Below are 21,369 nucleotides of genomic sequence, written 5' to 3' on the forward strand. Positions count from 1 at the left end.
ATCACCTCCTCTGCTATCACCTTCTCCAACTCCTCCATCACTTCCTCCACCATCACCACCTCTACCTCCACCATCATTTCCTTCACCTCCTCCATTATCTCCTCCACCTCCATCACCACCTCCACCATCACCAACTCTACCTCTACCATCACCACCTTCACCATCTCCTCCATCATCTCTGCCATCTTCTACCATCACCTCCTCTACCATCACCACTTCTACTTCCATGTCACCACCTTCACCTCTTCCATCACTTCCTCCATCACCACCTCCTCCATCACCATCTCCACCATCTCCACCATCACCTCCACAATTCTACCACTACTTCCACCATCATCCCCAACTTCACTACCTCCACCACCACCAACACCACCACCATCTCCACTATATCACCTCCACCACTACGATCACTACCACCAACACAGTAGATAATAACTAACTTTTACACAGTACTCGTTGGCTTAAAGGGAACCTTCCTGTATACACATATGTTCAATGTTTTTTCAGGCTTGCTAGATGATCAGTAGTTTAGTTTTGAATTCCTTTTTTTTTTTAATTGCTTTTTAAAGTAAGTCAGAGCAAAGATGCTTAAGCCTCTTAAATAAGTGCAAAAAGTGACATATATCTCAATACTGGAATTATCAAGATCCCTGTCATTAAACATCTAGAAACAGGCTAGATTTTATTTTTCAGTTATTATGTGTGCCTGGCATGATTATGTACCATTGGAACTATGCCAACAGAAACACTCCCACATTCAAAAGCCTTCTGAGTGATTCTACTGGGCAAGAGAGAAAAGTTACATAACAATTCAGTCAACTTCAGAATTGTTTTTGTAATTGTAATCTCAACTGGCTATCCCAGAGTGCCAGCGATGTGGTTACCAGAGGAGATCATAATCGCAGAATGAATGAACCAGGAGAATTGGGTGTCACTACTTCAGAGTAACTGGTACAAATTAGATTTTCTGCTGAATGTGTTGACTCTAGGGACTCAACATTCAGCTTCCCAGCTTCCTCTGTTCATGCTCGTCTACAACAGGGGCAACACTGAAGGCAGGAAAAACAGTGAATAAGAATAATAAGGTATGTTCTGTGTAATGAGTGTAGGCGTGAGGCTGAGACATTCCCTGGGAGGTGTATACGTGGAGGGCAGAGTGCTGACCCTGGGGCTGTGCATCAGGAACATCTTGTTTACTGTGCTTTTCTCTCTTGCAGTCATGCAGAGCTACCATGGAAAACACTGCCTTGGGGGTAAACGCATTTACCATTAAAAAATGTATTTTAAATGGCCTGGGACTGGAAAACATCTTAATAAATCATCCAATTTTTTTTCTCTTCTGCTTCCCTGTAGGTCTATACCTAAATAATATCTGAGAAACTCAAACTTTTAAGATCCTCTTGATGAGAAGGTCTCAGTGTCTGTTCAGGATTATGGCCTTCACACTTCCCAGTTTCATGAATAGCCTCATCTGGCTATGTTCTGTTAAAACCCTGTTCCTCGTGGTCTATTTTCATGAGAGACCCATCTGCACTTCCACGTGGCAGAGAAGGCAGTGGAATCCCTATTAGAGAGCCTGTTGGCTCTGGCAGCTCGGCTTTCAAGGCATAACCCCCCTACACCAATACCCCCAAGTCCTGCTTCTTGGAGGAAGGGAAAAACCGGGGCGGGGGAAGTGTATGGAAAGCAAGGAAGGGATGATGAATGGGAACAAGGAGAGTGTAGAGAACAGAAAGGAGTTAGGGGCAAGGCTGGTTATTAGAAAGGCTGGGCAACGCATATTGGATGGGTGGCAATGGGTACCGATTTTGGCCTTGCTGGAGTCACAGTTGATGAGGAAGGAGAGACAAGGGGTATGATTGGGGTAGTGAGGGATGGAGGGCATAAGACCTCAATGCATCCATACAGAAATTGTGATTATTGGTTCTCATGAATCCCTTTGGGAGTCTGTCATGATAAAAGATGGGTTTCATGTCAAGAAGAGAAAATGTCTCAGCAGGAGTTCTGTGGGCCCTGGAATCCTTTTTGTTGTTGTTGTTGTTGTTCTTTCCCCCTCACTTCCCCTTCTTTTCTCATCCATTTTCCCTTCCTTCTATTCATGATGGCCAAGCTTGGCTACATCGCACCCACCATCTTGAATCCTCCCCACTCCAGATTATGGCAGCTAAGAAGAGCTCTAGCGTGACTCCTCTTTCTAATTTGAGGGAACATTATGAGCGGAGCAAGCAAGAAGGAAAGGGGGAGGTGAGAGATGAAAGACAGATTAAAGTGTGCGTAGAGAACATTTTCCCTTAGTTATTTTCAGGTATGAGATACTCCGCTTTTATTCCTCTGGCTTAATCTCCCTGCCCCCAATTCCTGAGACTCCTTGCTGTCAAGCTCTCAAGTGAGCTGCTAGCTGCTCAGTCCCGCTGAGCTGCTGAGCGTGGCTTGAAGTCTCATGTCCCAGCCCTCGGCCCTGTCCCAGATCACGTCACCAGCTCTGAGGAGGAGAGGCACACGGTCACGCTCACCTGTCATGGTGTCTTTCCTGGAAGTGTGTTCTCCTGTAGTTCCGTGGTAAGTGGCATTGCTGCCAGTGGATTCATAGTCTGTTTTCCTTTCTTTGAGGCTGATCATTTCCCGAGGTGAAGCTGGGGCACTTGCTACATAAAGAAATGAAAAGGAAGACCTTCTGTGTCTCATTCCACAGCCGGGATAGCTTTCCGCACAAAGAGCTGAGGTCACGAAGACACATGGCTCAACCTGTACCAGTGTGTGTACACGGACCTGCTGGTTCTTTGTTCTTTGGGCTCTTGTCTTTACCCCTTCCCGAACTCCTTGTCATTCGGTGCTTTGCAGTGAAGGGGGCACTCAGCTTGGGGGCTGGTAATTAAAGACTATCTCCTGGGGCCATCTTTCTTAGAAAGGTATTCTGATGGGGATATGACCCACCGAAGGTGTACGGGACAGTTTTAAGAATGAGATCAGACTTGTTTTCTTTATTTCTCTTTCTCTTCTCTTCTCTTCTCTTTTCTTTCCCTTTCCCTCCCTTCCACTCTCCCCCCTCTCCCCTTGCTTCTTTTCTTCCTTTGTTCCTTTGTAAAAATCAGATGTGTTTCAGAGGAGCTGTTACTGATTTTGGAGAATCCCTGATTAAAATAAATGCAGTCTTGCTTGAATACTGAGTGACCCAGAAACTGTCCTAAAGGAAGCCAGATGAACACCTAGGATGTTTTGTGGGGCTGAAGTCACCCAGCCCGCAAAGTTCAGCCCATGGCGTGGGCTGGGCAGGGCATGCAAAGAGCTCACTCCCCAATGAGCTGTCCCTGATGAATGTCCCCATCAATCTCTCCCCGACACCTAGCATCCTGGCCACTTGCTGCCTATTGGACCCGGGGAGGGAGCCCCATCTTCTCTTTAGGTCCCTATCATTAAGTTTAGTATCTTCTATGAGCAAATCCCTATGCTAGACACTGGGGAAAAGAAACATGAATCATGTCACTTTCTGAACTTGTGGAGGACAGGAAATGGACATGCAAATAAACAGAAGCGGGGTGGGGGTGGGATGGACAGTAGTACACATTGTAGCCACGCGCTGGCACGAGGGAGCCTTTACCCATCCTTTCCTGAGAGGCAGCCTGCCGACTTCTCACACCTACTCAAACAAAATCCAGGCTCGCCATTCAGCTATCAAAACCCCGAGAGGTTCCCAAACCTGGCTTCCCGCTACAATTAAATCCTTGGAATACTTTAAAAAATACTGATACTTGAGCCCCACCCAGAACCAGATGGATCAGAAGCTCAGGGTGTAAGTCTACTGGGAAGACAGAGAAGAAAAGGGCATTTGCTCCACATAACTGGACTGGGTTATGTGTCCAGTTCACACGTGTTCTCAGCACGTGGGCCGCTGGCTCTCGCTCACCGCGTCCAGCCTCTACCACTCTCTCTCCTCTCATCCGTTCTCTGTCACCCTCTCCTGGGAGAGTCCTTTCCCCCTTGCTCCTTTGCTTCTATGCCCTTTTGCGTAAAGCTTAGCCTTTTACAAGTCGCTGCCAGGCAACCACGAAGGGACAATATTTTGGAGCCTCTTGACCAAAGCTTTCAAAATTAGCATCTAATAGTGTGCAGATGGTGGGGTTTATTAAAGTATGTCAAGTGTGTAATTATCTTTCAAGACCTCACACACAGTGGTCTGAATCCCGGTAAACTAAGATTACACTCCTGGAAAAAAATCAAATCACGCAAACAAGTGTTCACTTGTGTCTTCGATGTGCCTCAGGAGGAAGTAGCAGGCATTGCCCTCGTGGAATGGCTGGGGTAGCTCTTGGAACTCTGCCCCTTCTCCTTCCAGCACCTTCTGATCTACTGCGTCATTTCATCTAACACTGATGTGTCGTAATAATTAGGGGTTTTAAAAAGACACCATCTTCGTACTTCCCACACTCACTATTTTTTATCTTTTTAAAAATTTTATTTTATTTATTTATTTGACACAGAGAGAGAGATCACAAGTAGGCAGAGAGGCAGGCAGGGAGAGAGAGGAGGAAGCAGGCTCCCCACCGAGCAGAGAGCCCGATGTGGGTCTCGATCCCAGGACCCTGAGATCATGACCTGAGGTGAAGGGAGAGGCTTAACCCACTAAGCCACCGAGGTGCCCCTATCTTTTTAAGATGTATGGGGGTAAGAAACATGAAAGGTCACCCCTGTGCTTCCAAAGGTGGAAATTCTTCGTCTCACGGTGGTGTCCGGTTCTTGTCTAGTGCAGAATGGAACGTTAGAAGCCATTACACCACACTAGAAACAGAAGCTTTCTTGAGGCTGGGAGAGAGTCATTTATTTCAGTCAAATGTTCCCTATTCATGTCTGGTTTTTGTCATCATCCTGACAGTTAAGTGTGGTGTAAAGTTCAATGACCAGTGATCTCAAGGGTGGACGGGCACTCTCCTGCCATGCCCTCTGGGACCGGTTCCCCAGCAGACAGAGGGCAGCGAAGAGCAAGGAGAAACTCTTCTTAAGTAAAAACCTAGATAGTGGTGTGTGCATACACACGTGTGTGCGCACACGTGTGCACATGTATGTGCATACACATGCACACACACACCCATCTAGGTATTTATATATTTATTCAGCTTTCCTTCTCACAACAAAACTCCAAGTGCAGAAATCAAAAGCTCGGTTTTTAGACTTATACTTGGAATAAAAACAGTGGAGACTATGCCACTTATATATTAAATGATGGGCTCCTACTTGGCCCTTAATTTTTTCCTTCATCTTAGGCATTATCCAATGTGACTGAAAAGGGTATAAAAATGAAGTATTTTTATAAGTAAATAAGAGCAGTTAGTTGAAAATTCAAGCAATAGAAACAGGACAAAGTTAGAAAAATATTCAACTGAGTGACTTAATAGTTCTGGGTGGTTGTGATAAGACTTTATCAATGATTTATTGGCTGGTTTAAAGGTAATAATAGCAGGCTAATCAGGTTTGGAGTAGTAACGAAACCCTCAATGGGATATTTCAAATGTATGTCATTTTATAGCTAGAAAAGCGTCCCTTTCTCCCTCACTCTGTTATTCTAATTGCAATCAATACAATGCAACTCAAACTATTTTAAATTGGAAAGTGTGCACAGAAAACCCTGATTTGCAAACATCTAACAGCTATCTTTATTCTTGTTGTTTGATGAATGCAGGCGCATGACATACATTTCATGTGTATAACACCTATTAGAGATCTTTAGAAATCTGTTAGATGTGTTGTGAGTCTGTGTAAACACAACACAAAGTTACCACTCCTAGGAAAGGAAAAGGGACTCATTTGGTGTTTCTAGCCAATGTCCAACTGGGACGGCTCTCCTTCTGTGGGGATCAGCCAGGGCTGGAGGGAGGGCCCTGGCACCAGGGGAAATGAGGACTGGCTGACTCTGGGCGTCTCTTACCTGAGCGGTTGTTGGGAGACACTCGCACAGGGGAGATGGAGGGTGTGCGGGAGGAGGAGTAGGGCCGTTGCCGATCTCTCTCGATGGTCGACGATGAGGCTACGAAGTGATACTGTGACCATCCGTCCTGCAATAGACCGCATATGCCCATTAAGCGGGGAAGGTAGAGTGATTCTTCATCCCCTGACATTTCGAAGTTCCCAACATCTGATTTTGTAAAACATTTCCACTGTCTGTCAAAAGCTATCATGAGCCTGAGATCGCGGAGGCCTGCTTGATCTTCAAGGTGAGTGGAGAGGAGGGGTGTGAACTGAGACCCACCTCGCTCCCTCTAGACAGTCTGCCACGAGGAAGCCTGCTTTTAAAGGGCTGGCTTTCCTTTCCAGATGCTGAATAAACGGTCTCTTTATTTACATGAAAATACGGTGCTCAGAATATGAGATGACCCTGAAACTGTCTTTTTTTTTTAAATTTTTTATTTTTTACTAACATGAACATATATTTTTATCCCCAGGGGTACAGGTCTGTGAATCACCAGGTTTACACACTTCACAGCACTCACCATAGCACATACCCTCCCCAATGTCCATAACCCCACCCCCCTCTCCCAACCCCCTTCCCCCCAGCAACCCTCAATTTGTTTTGTGAGATTAAGAGTCTCCCTTGATTTCTCTCTCCTTCACCCAATAGCCCAATAGGTTTGTCTCCCTCCCAATCCCATCTTGTTTCATTTATTCTTCTCCTACCCCCTTAACCCTCCATGTTGCATCTCCACTTCCTCATATCAGGGAGGTCATATGATAGTTGTCTTTCTCTGATTGACTTCTTTCGCTAAGCATAATACCCTCGTGACGACGTGGATGAAACTGTCTATTCTTTATGGACCCAGTTCCAGCTCTGCCTGGCCATCTTCTCAAGACCGTCACTGTGTACCCACACCCAGAGGGGTATGGTATGTTCTCTGGTTTAATCCAGCAACTGTATTTTTCACTTTAGAGTCCATACAAAATGTGTCTTACCAACTAATCCTCCATTAAGCCTTCTCTTTTATAAAGATTTTTAAAATTTATTCATTAGACATCAGACATTAGACATCAGAGAGTGAGCGAGTGAGTGCACGAGCAGGAGGAAGGGTCAGAGAGAGAGAGAGAGAATCAGACTCCCCACTGAGTGGGGAGCCTGATATGGGACTTGATCCCAGGACCCTGGGATCATGACCTGAGCCAAAGGCAGATGCTTAACTGGCTGAGCCACCCAGGCACCCCTGTATTAAGCCTTCTAATATCCAGTAAATATGCAATAAGACACATATACTGGTTTTCATTTTAAAAACCAAAGACATACATTGTGGAACCTTTCATGAATTTAGAAACCATAAAGAAAAAAAAAAAACTGTCAGTAGTTCCACCCTGCCCCAGAACTCCTGTTAACACACCACAATAACTCCTTCCAGTGTTTTCTCCTCTTTAATTCAATTTATATATATCAAAGTCAGATGTCAAATGGCAGCGACACTACCCCAAGGAAGAGAAGACCCGTCTGTTCCTTCACCCCCCATCCCATTCCTGCGTCACAAAGGCAACCAGTGAACTCTTCGGGCCTTTTTTTTTTTTTTTTTTTTTTTTGGTTATATTTAGACTTTTAAGGGACTCAACGTTCTATTAAAGAATAATTGCAGGCAGAAATAGATGGAAGTTAATGAAGAACAAAATTCATACTCATTTCAGTATTTGTATCTTTGTTTCTCTAATTCTGATTCTTATTCTGTTTGGCTGGTAGAATAAAGCCAAGGTTAGATGTATGCTATTTTAAAGCTATTACTTAGCTCTTAATTGAGAATTTACTACAAGGCAATATTTTCTCAACAATCTCATGGGCTGGATGCTATTAGCATCCCATTTTACTGAGGCTTAGACAGTTAATAGGCCACCTAAAGTCAAACACTAAGCAAGTAAAGAAACAGTGATACTGAAATGTGGCACACTTACAAGTACTTGAGGGTGAACGGATCAAGGAATTCAGGTTGGAAAATACTAGTGTTTTTAGATTATGGGATGTGGCAATGGAATGTGTGTCACTCTGGGATCAATTAGCTTTGCAGCAGAGACCTGGAGGATGACAAGGACCCAGATACCCAAGCCAAGGGAAGAGCAGATGTGAAGGCAGGTGGACACAGGCTACTCCAGATGAGAGCCATCGGAAGTCTCCATGGCTGAGGAGTGACCAAGGGGCACCAAGAAATCGAGAAGCCTTCTGAGTGTCTAGAAGAGTTTGGGGAGAGTAGAATAGAACCAGGGATACCAAATAAGAAGCTATTCCACTGGAGGAGGGAGACACAATCCTGGCTTGGATGGGGGCCGATGATGAGCTATGGGCAGATTTGGCATCTGTGTTGGAGGATTTGCTGATGACTTGGCTATTGGGTGAAGGAGAGAGAAATCAAGTTTTACCCCAGGCTTCTGGTGTGAACCACAGGAGACTGGAGTTGCCATTTACTGAGATAAGGAATACTTGGGAGAGAAATAGCTTTCGGTGGTGAAATCAATACTGCCATTTGGGACAAGATGGGTAGAGATGTCTAATGGACATGAAAGAGAAGATGCAGAATAAAGCAGAATCTGCAAATAGGGATTTCAGGAGCAATGTCAGGGCTGGAGATAACATTTTGGAGTTCAGCATAGAGATGTTATTTAGAACAAGGGGAACGGAAAGAAACATGAATGAAAATAACGGCAAGCACGAGACACCGGGCGAGCCCTGGGACACTCTAATATGTAAGGGGTGTGCAAAAGAAGATTCAGAGGAGCCTGAGAAAGGACAGAGAGAGCTAGAAGGAGGGCCAGGAGGGTGTGAGGTCAGGCAAGACAAGGAAAGCAGATGCATAAAGGAGAAGGAGACCAACTGGATGATAGGCAGGACCAGGAACTGACCACCAGCCTGGGGAACATGTAAGCCATCATGATGGGACAAAAAGTACTTTCTTTGGTCAGGTCGGCATATGTCTAACTCAGGTGGGTTCCAAAGATAATGAAAATTGATGAAAGGAAGAGTAAGATCTGGCCACTTTGACAGAGTTTTATTATTACAGAGAGTGGAGAAATGGGGCTTGGAGAGATTGAGTGACCAAGAGATGTCTTCAGAGATCACCTGGGAGATAGAGCGTTTCATTCACCATTGGGAGTGACTCAACAGACAGGACCAAAGAGCTGGCGATGCCACAGAGGAAGAGAGCAGTTGCAGGAGGGAATTTCAGGGAGGACTGCTTGGAAGATTAGGGAACAAGGGGCTCGTGGACCATGAGAAGACCACGTGGTCTGCTCTTGGACCAGAAGAAGGAGGACAGCTGGGCTGTGTGGCCATAGCCATAGGAAGAACACGGAGATTTGGTAACAGGCAGATGAGGACATTCTCTTGTATTTTCTTGCATGTTCTCCAGGTGGGGTGAGAAGTGAGGTCATCTGCTGAGTGTGAGGAAGATTGGAGCTTAAAGAATAGGAGGGAGGAAGGGGACAGAGAGAGGAAGAAGAAAAGGTATGAAACGGTTCTTGGCGGGGCAAGGTGACCACAGCCTGGGGTCTTACAAAAGCATGTGCAGGATGGGAACCATTTCAAAAGTGTATATGGGGGGTGCCTGAGTGGCTCAGATGGTTAAGCATCTGCTTTCAGCTCAGGTCATGATTCCCAGGTTCTGGGATCGAGCCCCGTGTCTGGCTCCCAGCTCAGTGGGGAATCTGCTTCTCTCTCCTCTCCCTCTGCCTCCCCACCTGCTTATGCTCTCTCTGTCTCTGTTTCTCAAATGAATAAATAAAGTCTTAAAAAAAACAAAACCAAAACCAAAAATGTATATGCAGGGTGCCTGGGTGGCTCAGTCGGTTAAGCGTCTGCCTTCGGCTCAGGTCAAGAGCCCAGGGACCTGGGATTGAGCCCAGCATCAGGCTCCCTGCTCAGTGGGGAGTCTGCTTCGCCCTCTCCCTCTGCTGCTGCTCTCTCTTTCTCTGTCAAATAAATAAATAAAATCTTTTTTTAGAAAGTGTATGTGCATCCATTATTCATATCTGGGAACAATTTGAAAAATTATTTCAACAGGCGTTCCTTTCTTCTGAAGGTAATGCTTAGTTGACCACAAAAAGTCCTTAAATATGACCAACAGAAGTGGATCATGTTAGGTTTGTCTCACAGTTTAGAAGATACACTCTGGGGTTCCAAGCAATGGCTCAGGGAACTGCTTTAATCAAAACCTTGGCTTCTTTAGTCATGAATAAGTCATGACACTCCATATGTCATCAAGGGCAAAGTGTTTTCACGATAAGAACATCAGCTAATATTTCATATGTTCTAAGACCAAACGAGACTCTAGGCATCAATGTGGCATGACTTTAGGTTGGGTTTGGTTTTTCTTGGCGAGACAGCGATGGATGAGTCAGCATCTCTTACACAGATGATGGGAGATGTGTTTCGTTCAGCAGTTCGGATTCCATGATGCTTCGATTACACCAGGACCATGCCAGTACTTCCATCTCTGGAAATGTCAGGAAGGTGGTATAATACTAAAACTGCTTACAAAGGAAGAAACCCTAATAAGATGCACCAAAAATACTCCTTCATAAGACCCTCATAAGAAATCCTTCATAAGACCCAATTCCAGGCATACAAAGGCATGGCGGAGGGCAATCTTGCAGATGACCTGTCTGTGAAGGATGGGATCAGCACATACTTGAGGATGACGTAGAGCATGTTTAGAGGTATCGAGAATGCCACCCGGGTCTGACACCTCTGCATGTGGCCCTTGATTGTATGCATATGGGCACAGAGACTTTAATGGAGGTGTCAAGGGGGGGCTTAGGGAACAGGGCCAAGTGGAAACCCAATGAAGGTTCTTGATGAGAGCAGTTTCAACCTGACTCTTGCTTATGGCCATCTTCCCTCTCATTTGCTGATGCAGAGCGGAGGTGCCCTGATGGAAACATGGAACTCCCACACTGCTACTATGTTCAACAATGCCCAGGAGGGGCCCCGCAGTTTTAATCCTGCGCTAGGAATTCCCCAGTATTATGGAAAGCAGTGTACCCAATGCTAGACAGGAAAGTGCAGATCAATCAATAAGTTACACTGAATAATTAGTTACCTTGAGGATAAGTCTCAGGACCCTCCACATCTTTTCCTGCGTTAATTTTCTTGGCATTCAACTGAAAAATCTGCTTTGCTTTCCAAAGAAGAAGGGATACGAAGATATATTTTCTTTGGGAAGTTATTGCTAAGCTAACATTCCTTTTATCCAACTAGCCATGTACATACTCGTTAGCTAGCTGGCTTGCAATCAATGCATTATTCATTTATGTCCCAGTGTCACTCAGGAAGGCTTGAAAGTGGCTTCCATAAATAAAGACAACTTGGGCACACATCTTTTTTTTTTTTTTTTTTTTTTACATCATTTGCCTCTTTGATCCCTAGTTTTTCTTCTTAAAAGTTTAACTCACTGTAGACTAGAAGTGTTTTCCTGAATTTTTTTCTATCAGCAGCTCAACCCACCACCCCCTTCACTTCATCCCCTTGCCTTCTAGAGGTTCGATAAGAAACCTCGGGGAAGAAAAAACAGAATGAAGAATAGTCACAGCACCTGGGAGAGGGCTGTTAATCCTTAATATGGACGATAAGGGACCCTTTTAATATCTATCTTTCACCTCCAGCAGAATGACCGAGACGTTGGTGCCCTTCAGCTTAAGATCCAGCCATGCTGTCAAAAATGTGATATGATATCTGCACCTCAAATTGGTTTTTATTTTTAACACATTAAACTTAAAACTGGAGGTTGTTAAATTGTTCCGAGTAGATAGAGATAGAAATCCGAAAGAGAAGAGGAGTTCAAAGTCATTGAACTTTAAATTGCCACCAGGAATAATCTGATTTTATCTTCTCCTTTTACTGTCCTTCCAGCCCATTTCAGCTTCTGTGTTAAAGTTCCCAGCCTGCTTCTTTGAAACTGTATTATTCCCCAAAGCTATGACCCTCCGTGTTGGTGTGCTCAATGGTCCAGGGGGTGTGAGAATCAAGGTAGAGTTGTTCTTCGCGGGCTCGAAATGGTTTGGTCTTCACCGTATGTCCACCTGCTGGTCACTCTGTTCCGTCCCTATGCAACTTCCCCTTAAGTACTGGAAGGACTCCGAATGTGCAGCATTTTATGTTTTTGCCCTTTCTGGAAACATCTCCAACAAGACTGTGCTACAGGAAAGACTTCCATGGGAAGATTTCAGAGGAAGGGACAGAGCGGCTTCCACACTGGTCCACATGAGGTTAGCATGACACACACTTGCCCTGTGGCTTCTTACTCTGGACAATGCCGAGGGCACTGAGTGCAAATCAGCACGTGAATCCGTTAGGTCTGCGTGCAGAGACAAGCCAGAGCTGCGGGCCAAGGCTGAAAACTGCTTTGACCTTGGTTGTCTCTGTGGGCAGAGGGCTGAGATGAAAAGGCCGCCAGGAGAGTCAGCCCTTCTCCCCCGGTCAGTGTCAGTATCACGATTACTGGTGAGCTCCGCCTTGGTTTCTTTTTCATAAATCAAGGGCAAAAATAATCAGCTTGGAGACTTCTGAAAACAGTAATTCCTGGGCCTCAGGCCCTGAGATCCTGTCCGGATTGTTCTGAGTTTCTGTTTTCAAAAGCCCCGGGGGTGATGTGACTGAAGAGCAGGGCGGAGAACCCACCCCGCCGGCCGCGCCGCCCCCCCCCCCCCCCCCCCCCCCCCCCCCCCCGGGCTTGGGGTCTCCGTGCACAGGCCGCTGTACCCAACGAGAGTGCGTTTTCAAGTGCTAAATCCTAGGAGGCCCTGAAGTCTCTGAGTCCACTGGGGAATGTCAGGTAAGGCGTTCTCAAGGCTGACTTCTAAGGAACAACAGTAGGTCCCAGCCTCCGAGCAGAGAGCTGCCACATACACACAACCCTGAGCCCCAACCATACCTGATGACCCAGCAAGCATGGGCCATGTGATTGAATGTCACAAGTCCACTCCTCTGATCAGGCAGCTCCGCCACCCCGCACCGCTCCTACCCTGCGGGCCCCAGTTGAGTGTTACTTACCCTACCCACTTCCGTGCTGCGTAAACAGGAAGGAGGCACTATATGCTCATGCTCATTAAATCCCTACTGCTCAAGGAAGCACGCCTGCGAGGTTCAGGGCAGCTTTGGCTGCATTTTTTTTTCCCGCCCACTGTGAACAAACCACTTGGAGACCACCCTATAGACCACTGTAGTCGGAGAAGCGCTCTTGGGCTTTATTTATTTCTGAAGCCCTGGTCCCTGGCACAATGCCTGCAACACAGAGATGCTCGATAAATTCTTGTTGGATCCAGTGATTTAAAATGCCTGCATTAATTACCGGAAAACAAATGATCATGTCATTGGCTTTGCAGCTGGCCTCTATAGTTTCTCTACTCTATTGTCCCGTAACGAACGAAGGTGATCAGAACTTTACGATTTTTTTTTTTTTTTTAGTTTTAGCTTTGAGCGACCTTGCCAGTATCATCATCCGCTGTGGGCATATCTGTCTTTTATGACATGCTCATTGCTGCGCTGAAGGTTGGCTTAGTTTAGGTAAAATGGTCCTTAAAAAAAAAAAAAAAGGGCCTCCGGCTTGCCTGCTCCATTCAACGATAACATTTCCCTTAGCTGCTGCTGTTTTGGGGTGAGGTATTATGAAACTGCCTGCTCATTGCACAGTCTTGTAGATAATTTGAAACACAATCCTACCTGTCGCATCTGGCTCGATCGGAGCCGACCCCATCACAGCACGCACCTGAGCACGGACTGCAGCTCCCATGTCTCCTGCTGTCGGCATCCTGCAGCTCAGACAACACCAGCCCCTCTCCACAGCTCAGGCCCCAGTCCCTGCAAATGCTAATCCTTCCCAGAGCCAGGAAGAAAGGGGAGAAGGGAAGAGCGCCTCCTGTTATCCGTTAGCTTTGCTCTGATTTCTTTTGAAGTTGGATGCCAAAGTCCACGCCTACTGCCAGAACGTGACCCCCCCCCGCAGACCGAAGGGCTGGTGTCTGAGTGGGTCACCTGTGGGGACATTCCTGGCCTCAGAAGAGGGGCACCCAGAGTCACTGCCCCAGAAAGAAAGCGGGATGCAGGGCGTGCCTACGGGGGCTGTGGGGTGTAGTCTGGTAAGATGGAATGACGTGGAACCACGGGGAGTGTTCACAGATTTACTGCCCCCCCCAGCCCAGGTCCCCCTAACCCGAACTGCCAGGGAGCATCCTGTCACCCAGCTGAGCCTCCATGCCCCAGGCCCCCATGCTGAATCAGAGAAGTGAGGCACAGGACAGAAAGACACTGTCCTGAGGCAGAGGGAAGAGGACGGAAAGGATAAGGGAGAGAGGCTGCTCTGTCTGTATACTTGGGTTTACAGAGATGGGGGAGAGGCAGAGAAAACACCTCAGGGGCTGTCCAGAGGATTTGGTGATTAGAGAGAGAGAAAGGGGTTAAATCCTCAGTCATGGGCTTTCGGAGATGCCATAGGAGGAAATGGAGTTTCTCCTAAGTTCCCCTGTGGTCTCTGACCTCTGCAAGAGGGTACTCTTTGGGGTGGAGGGTGACGGGGTTCCTGAATGTCCATTTAATGATACGTTAAATGTGATATTCCCATTTACAGGTCCCTTTCTGAAGTGTGTTCTGGAGGTTTTATCTTCTACGCTTAGGGTTCAGAGTTAACGAATCTTTTCTCATGCTAAGTGACATCTCTGACTTGGACAAAAGCTTCAATAAATAATTAACCTTGAAAATGGAAAAGAGCTGTGATTTGCCCTGAGACAGATCTCTGTTGGGACCAAAAATATATAATAGGACACGGTGAGTCCCGCAGTATATGTTCATTGGCGTTTTTCCTCCTTTTTGAAAACAGCTCCAGAACCTCCTTAATCTGGTGAGATTTTCTCTGCCTCTAGACAAGGATTTCTCAGTGGGCACACAGAGCCTATTCGATTCTGGAGTAACAAGCACAAGTTTTTGACGTTAGCTGTCCTTGAAGGCTCTCAGTCCATAAAACCTGTCAATTCTAATTTGCTGTGAGTGACTTGAGATAGAAAGAAAGTGTGGTAGAAATCCTTTGGGCTTTCAGCAACCCAAGCTCATCCACTCATTCAAACTCGAACTCTTAGAGCTTGTTAACCGCATTCGCTAACGGGACTTCTTCATCAGGAACCTATTTTTCAGATGAAAGTCAAAACAAAACATGTTGTCATCCTCTGAAAAAGGTAACCAGCTAAGATATTACGGCTCACTTATGAAAAACCTGATTGCTCACAATTTGTGCTGGTTTTCTAGTCATTTTTCAGTGGACAAAACCTATTAATGTCGTCACACATGAAGCAGAGAAAGAAGAGATTCCAGATTAGTGGTCCTTATGCAGACACACTTATTTCAGTAAAAGGTATTATGTAGAAAAAAAGCTGAAGTACCCACAGTCTGTGCGATTGAAACCGAAGCCAGATTTTTCCATGTCAGTGAAACTTCAGCTTCCCTTTGCTCTAATAAAACAAGCTTCCGCCTCTTTCTAAGGTGAAATGTTTGTTAAAGATTCATTAAAATGAATTCCTTCAACAATTCTACAGCAAAAGCTGGTAGAGTTAAATACTGAAGTGAAATCTTAAGGGCCAAGAGGGAGTATTTGCAGTTTAATACAGAAATAAATACCTCCTGGCGTACCAGTTGTTTTCATATTAGTTTGTTTCAGCTCTGGTGCTTCTAATGGAATTTAATTAAATTGATTCGGATGCTTAAAGGTACAGTAAATGTGGAAAGAGTCTTCCGTAGTACAGGTTCTCCCCACTATCCGAAAGTTCACTTTATGCCACTTTTCTCTTATGAAAGACCTATTTTAGTAACCTGTTTTCACTAACTGAAAGAAATCTGATGAGGATTTTGGCTTTTTTTTTTCTTTTAAAGATTTTATCCATTTATTTGACAGACAGAGATCACAAGCAGACAGAGAGGCGGGCAGAGAGAGAGGAGGAAGCAGGCTCCCTGCCGAGCAGAGAGCCCGATGCAGGGCTCCATCCCAGGACCCTGGGATCATGACCTGAGCCGAAGGCAGAGGCTTTAACCCACCAAGCCACCCAGGCGCCCCAGGATTTTGGCTTTTATGAAATAATTGCTCCTTCGCTTTACGCGGTTTCACTTAGAACAGTTTCGTAGGAGCACTCTACTTTCGGATCTGGGGGAAACTTGTACCATCTTTCAAAAAGCAAATACCACGTACATGCGTTTCAGGAATTTAATTTACTGCCATGGGCCTAATTCTAAAGAATCAGTATCACCAAGATTTGACAAGTTGGAAAGAAATGTATGTAATTTGGTCAAAGAAAGCATACCATTGTTAACTACCAGGAGTTAGCCGGTACCGATGGAATGCGGGAAAAACACACAGGAAATGGAATAAAGACCAATTTGGTCTTTTGTTTCATGATGTCACTTCTGAGGCCTTAAAACAAAGGTCTGAGGTGGATGATCTTTAAGAATGAATGCCTTTGTGTTCTAGTTAGTGCCGCAGAGTTAAATTTGGGGCGAATAGAAGAAAGTCCAGTCTTTAGGTTTAATGAATCTAAATGGCTCACTTCTAGAATGCCCCACTCTGACATCTGAAAAGTCAAGTCTCTTATATCTGTACTCATCAGTGGTCAGTAAGTTCAAAGCTCACCCCAGGGCCTAACCTCGAGGTCTCACATTCCACCCTACTTGAAAGCGCTGCAGACCATTAACAAGGAAGAAGAGTCACTGTGTGTGTCTTCTGCTAAGCTTCAACCCTGGGGTAGTGGCCTTGTTGGAGTTATTTCAGAAATAGGAATAAGTACCTGGAACTGTGCTGAGAATGCAGCTAGAGCAGAGGGAGGTAGGAAGGACTCCTGAGAGGGAGATGGAGGGGAGATGGACATTTAAAATGTGATCGCATCATGTTACATTTTCAGTAAGAGCCATGAAGAAAAAGTACACATTAAGGAAAGGGCTCTTTCCCAGCCTTAGAGGATTGGAGAGAGGGAGCTTTCCTTGAACCAGTGACAGTTAAACTGAGATGGAAAGAGCCAGGTTTGGTAGGAGAGGAGGGAAGGCATTTTTCTGTGCCCGGGCAGTGCAAAGGCCGTTAGGTTGGCACAGCCTTGTGTCTGCCAGGAAGAACAAGGCAAGACAGTGTGGCTGAAAGAAAGTGATTGAGGGGAGGGTAGAGGGAGGTGAGCTTAAAGAGATGGGTAAGAGAGACACTGGAAGCTACTGAAGACTTTTAACCAGGACACTGACGAGGTTAGATTTGGATTTATCAAAGTGGATTTGGAATGCTTAATGGAAAATTAGATTGAAGATGGTAAAGTAGATTCTACAAAACCAATCAGGCAGTAATCGGACCAGCACTAGTGACAGATGATGATGGAAATAAAGACAGGAGAGGTACACTCCACAGGTCTTGGTGCAAAATATGGTGGAGATAAGGGAGGAAGATGTACACTTAGATAACTACTGGATTTCTGAAAAGAACAACCAGGTAGGTTAGGTGCTATTCGCTGAGATGGGCAATGAAGCGAGAACAACGGATTCGGGGAAGGTCTAAAGAGCCGCTTGTCAGGTGTGTGCCCTGTCAGAACTTGTCATCCACTGAAGTGGAGACATCACACGTGACTCTAAATACAAACTTTGAATTAGGAGTGAAGACCATATAGAGAAATAGACGCGGACGCCATTGGCATTCAATTGTGTTCTAAGAGCATGGGAGCAGATGAGATCATCTACAATAGAAGGTAGAGTGTGGAAAACAAAGAAGTCTCAGGGAAGATCAGGAGTCTGTAAAAAAAACAAAAACTAAAACAAAAAAACAAAAACAAAAACAAAAAAAACCTGAGGTGGAGGGTCTTACAAGTTTGGAGAAAAACCAGGCTGGAAAGCATGGTGGCAGAAGGGCTGGTGGAGATCATGTAAGGGAGGAGGATATGGCCAGGACTGCTCACTGCTCTTCCAAATCCACTTCCTTTTGTTCCCGGACACACATCTAGGCCCCATGTCCTGGCTTTCCTTGCAGTTGCGTATGGCCATGTGATGGAGGTCTCACCCATGGAACATGAGGGGATGGGGATGGGCCATCACCAGGTACGGTGGCGGACCTTATAGCAGGCGGTGGGGACTCTGGGCTCCTGAATGTGCAGAGAAGAGCTGAGCTGCCTGCATGGACACCTGTCCAGATGATTGCATGAGCAGGAAAATAATCTATCACGTGGCATCACTGCATGTTTAGGTCTGCTTGTTACAGCTGGAAGCCTTCCCTGATGAATATAGACAATGGAGCTAGTTGAACACCGCAATTAGGAGCAATTTCAACAGAGGCGTGGGGACAGCAGGCATCATCATGTCAGACCTCAGGGGTTGAAGCATAAAACGGAAAGTGAGAACTCCAAATTTTCCAGAAACGTGTCTGTGAAGCGCGGAGAATGTGAGGACAGGAAGTGGGAAGGCGGAAATGGAGGAGGATGGTCAGGAGAGGGTATTTCTCGTTTTTAAGACAGAAGTACAAAGAGAATGTGTCCCCACAGAGCAGGAATGACCAGTGGGGGAGGCAGAAAAAACAAGAGGAAAATCAACACAGAAGAGTTCTTACTCAAAGAGGAAAAGTCTTCAAAAAACCTGGATATTAAGTAAGAATTTTTTTTAATATTTTAGAATAGAACCAGAGAAAGATAAGCATAAAATAAAGCAACCAAGAAATAATGCATAAAAGTGCTAGTATGTATGTGGAAAGTTACTCTGATATGTAGATATTCACTTCTGTATTTCCAATACCTAAAATGGAGTTTAAGGTAGACGAGATACTCAATAAACATGTGTTGAATGAATGAAGTAACTAGGAATGGTCATTAAGAAGATGGCTCCAGTTTGTTTCCTATAGTTAGGAGTCTCTTACTGTTTGTCTCCCTCTCTGATTTCATCCTATTTTGTTTTTCCCTCCCTTCCCCTATGATCCTCTGTTTTGTTTCTTAAATTGCACGAGTGAGATCATATGATAATTGCCTTTCTTTAATTGCCTTATTTCACTTAGCATAATACCCTCTAGTTCTACCCACGTACATCATTGCGGGAGAAGAGGGTTACTGGGGGGAGATGGGTCGGGGGTTGGGGTTAACTGGGGGATGGGCTTTCAGAAGGCCATGTGATGTAATGAGTACTGGGTGTTCTATGCAACTGATGAATCACTGAACTCTACCTCTGAAACGAGTAATACACTATATGTTAATTAAATGAATTTAAATAAAATACAGGAAGTTAAACAAAGAAGATGGCCCCAAGAGGATTCACATGTTATTATACAAGGAGGGAGAGACAATGGGGGTATGACAGTACAGACTGACACAGAGGAAAAAACTATTGGTGTGCATGTTATATTTCTGATGCTATGGGTTTCAGCTTCATCACAGGGGACTGTGGACAGCCCGTTAGGAGCTCTGTACCTACCGCAGGTCAAGGAGCAACCACAGGACACATCTGAGGTGTATCCCCATCCTGTTTCCTCCTCACTTCTTCTCTGGGGCACCACTCATGTACTTTCTACTGCTCAAGCAACAAAAAGAGTCTGAAAACCTACAGTTCTTCCTCACTCCCCCACTGAACTGGTCTCTCTGCATGGACCAAGGACACTCATGGACTCGGAACAGTTTTTATAATTGAAGCCAACTGGAGGTTACTGTAGGTGCATTTTCAATTAAATGAAAGCACTGGGGGATCTCTCAAGAATGTGGTTTTCATAAAAACTAATACCAAAAGGACCACTGGTGTTGGTACCCACATCATGTGAATGTTGTAGGTGTAAGGATCTCAGGGACCCTTTCTTTCATTTTTTTCTACTTTGCAATAAAAACTGTTTTTTCAGTCAGGCTCATTCCCAGCTCCCCCACAGGGAGATCTGACCACGTGATGAAGACCTGAAAGTATTCAAGCTCTGCCCTCCTCTGCTCTTTTCCTTTCCAGCTGCTTGGAGCATGGACAGAGTGCCGACCAATGCTGGAGAATGCACAGAATGGTGAGTACTGATAGAAGGAGCTAGAATCCCTGATCCAGGAGGTGTGACATCAGACCAGGACTGTTACACTCTTAGGTGAGACAAAAGACAAAATAGAATCTGTGGGATTAGCACGCGTCTCATTTCTGGATTCTACAAAATTGGGCTGAGAAAGAGTCAAACAACTTGCAAGCGGGGAGAGCTTCCTTGGAGGTGGTCAGCACACTGGGTGTTCCTGATCTTCTCTCTCCTGAAGCATGGAGAGTGAACTACCTATTCATCGTGACCATGAACTCTCTGGAGGCTGGGGGTCGCAGGGCCTGGTGTCTTCAGTGCCCCCTGGCAGGGGGAAACACAGACTCTGTGGCAGGGGTGGACCAACCATGGAGCTCAAACACCTTCTGTTTCAGACCTATCCACTGCCTGGACCCCTTCCAAGGCCTGTGAAGAACTGTGTATTCCCAAAGTGTACTCTTCCTCTTCCAAAACTACTTGTGTGACAGGGGCACAAAATCTGCATCCCCCTGGCTGAGGTTGATGGAGAAATCAGAGTGGTAGCTGGAGAAGACAGCTCCAGAACAGGGGTTCTCAGTTGGGAGGTGGTACTTCTAAGCAAACCATACCACTGCTCCCATGAAAGAAGGAACTAGAACATGAGCATCTCTTAAAAGCAGAGTGGAGCAATGTCAGGCTACAAATGCATGGGGCAGGCTCAACTCTGTTCTCCTCTCTTCCTCCTTCCCTGACAGAGCCTGGTGGGTGGGTGACATTGGAACAGATTAGGTGAGGGTGGAGAGAGGGGAAGAAACCAAGCACACTCTTCCTGCTCAAGCAATGAAGGCTCACATAAACATAATGTTATCCCAACTACTGCCATCCACTGAGAAAGTGGGGTAGGGGGTGGTGGTAGTGGCATAGGTTACAGTTAATTGCTTCAAGTTCAAAACAAGAATACTTGTAGACTTACATTAAACTTTGTGAGTTTTCTAGCACCTGATTCAATCCTTTTGCCCTGTGTTTTGTCTCTGGGGTATTTTCATAGGTTTTGGTATAAAATGTTATGGGTAAAGCCTTGTGGAAAAGTGGAGGCATGGAGGAAATGTTCAGTTTGGGCGCTGCTCTGCAGGACTGCCCAATGTGGAGATTCATCCCAGGAAGAGCTATAATTTAGTCACTTCTTATTTAGCAACTGCCATGTGCATCGATTTCCACTTTTGCACAATTGATTTTTGCTTCTGTTCCCATTTGTGCCTTTGTTTTTGGACAGATATCATATGATGAGTGTCTGAGAAGTGTCTCAGAGAGGTCAGGGGACCTCATGAAGGAAGACCTATTTGTCGATACAAACGTCAACAAGCAAACACCTGGATTTATGGAGCAGACAGTACCAGGGCTAAGTTTAACCTCTGCCTTTTTGTTTTTT

At 45.5% G+C, this 21,369-nt stretch overlaps 1 protein-coding gene across 1 annotated transcript in view; it reads right to left on the reverse strand.

The window, feature by feature from the left end:
• Window positions 1–21,369, reverse strand: part of LOC111153440 (catenin delta 2) — a 1,010,962-nt gene that overhangs the window by 18,174 nt on the left and 971,419 nt on the right. Inside the window, exons 19-20 of the mRNA XM_022512459.1 lie at window positions 5,921–6,047; window positions 2,514–2,645 (exon numbers count right to left, since the gene is read on the reverse strand). Of these exons, the coding sequence (XP_022368167.1) occupies window positions 2,514–2,645; window positions 5,921–6,047 (259 nt within the window). The remainder of the gene's footprint in view (window positions 1–2,513; window positions 2,646–5,920; window positions 6,048–21,369) is intronic.

This window comes from Enhydra lutris, unplaced genomic scaffold, assembly GCF_002288905.1.
Source record: "Enhydra lutris kenyoni isolate GAN:26980312 unplaced genomic scaffold, ASM228890v2 scaffoldscaffold32, whole genome shotgun sequence".
NCBI lineage: Eukaryota > Metazoa > Chordata > Mammalia > Carnivora > Mustelidae > Enhydra > Enhydra lutris.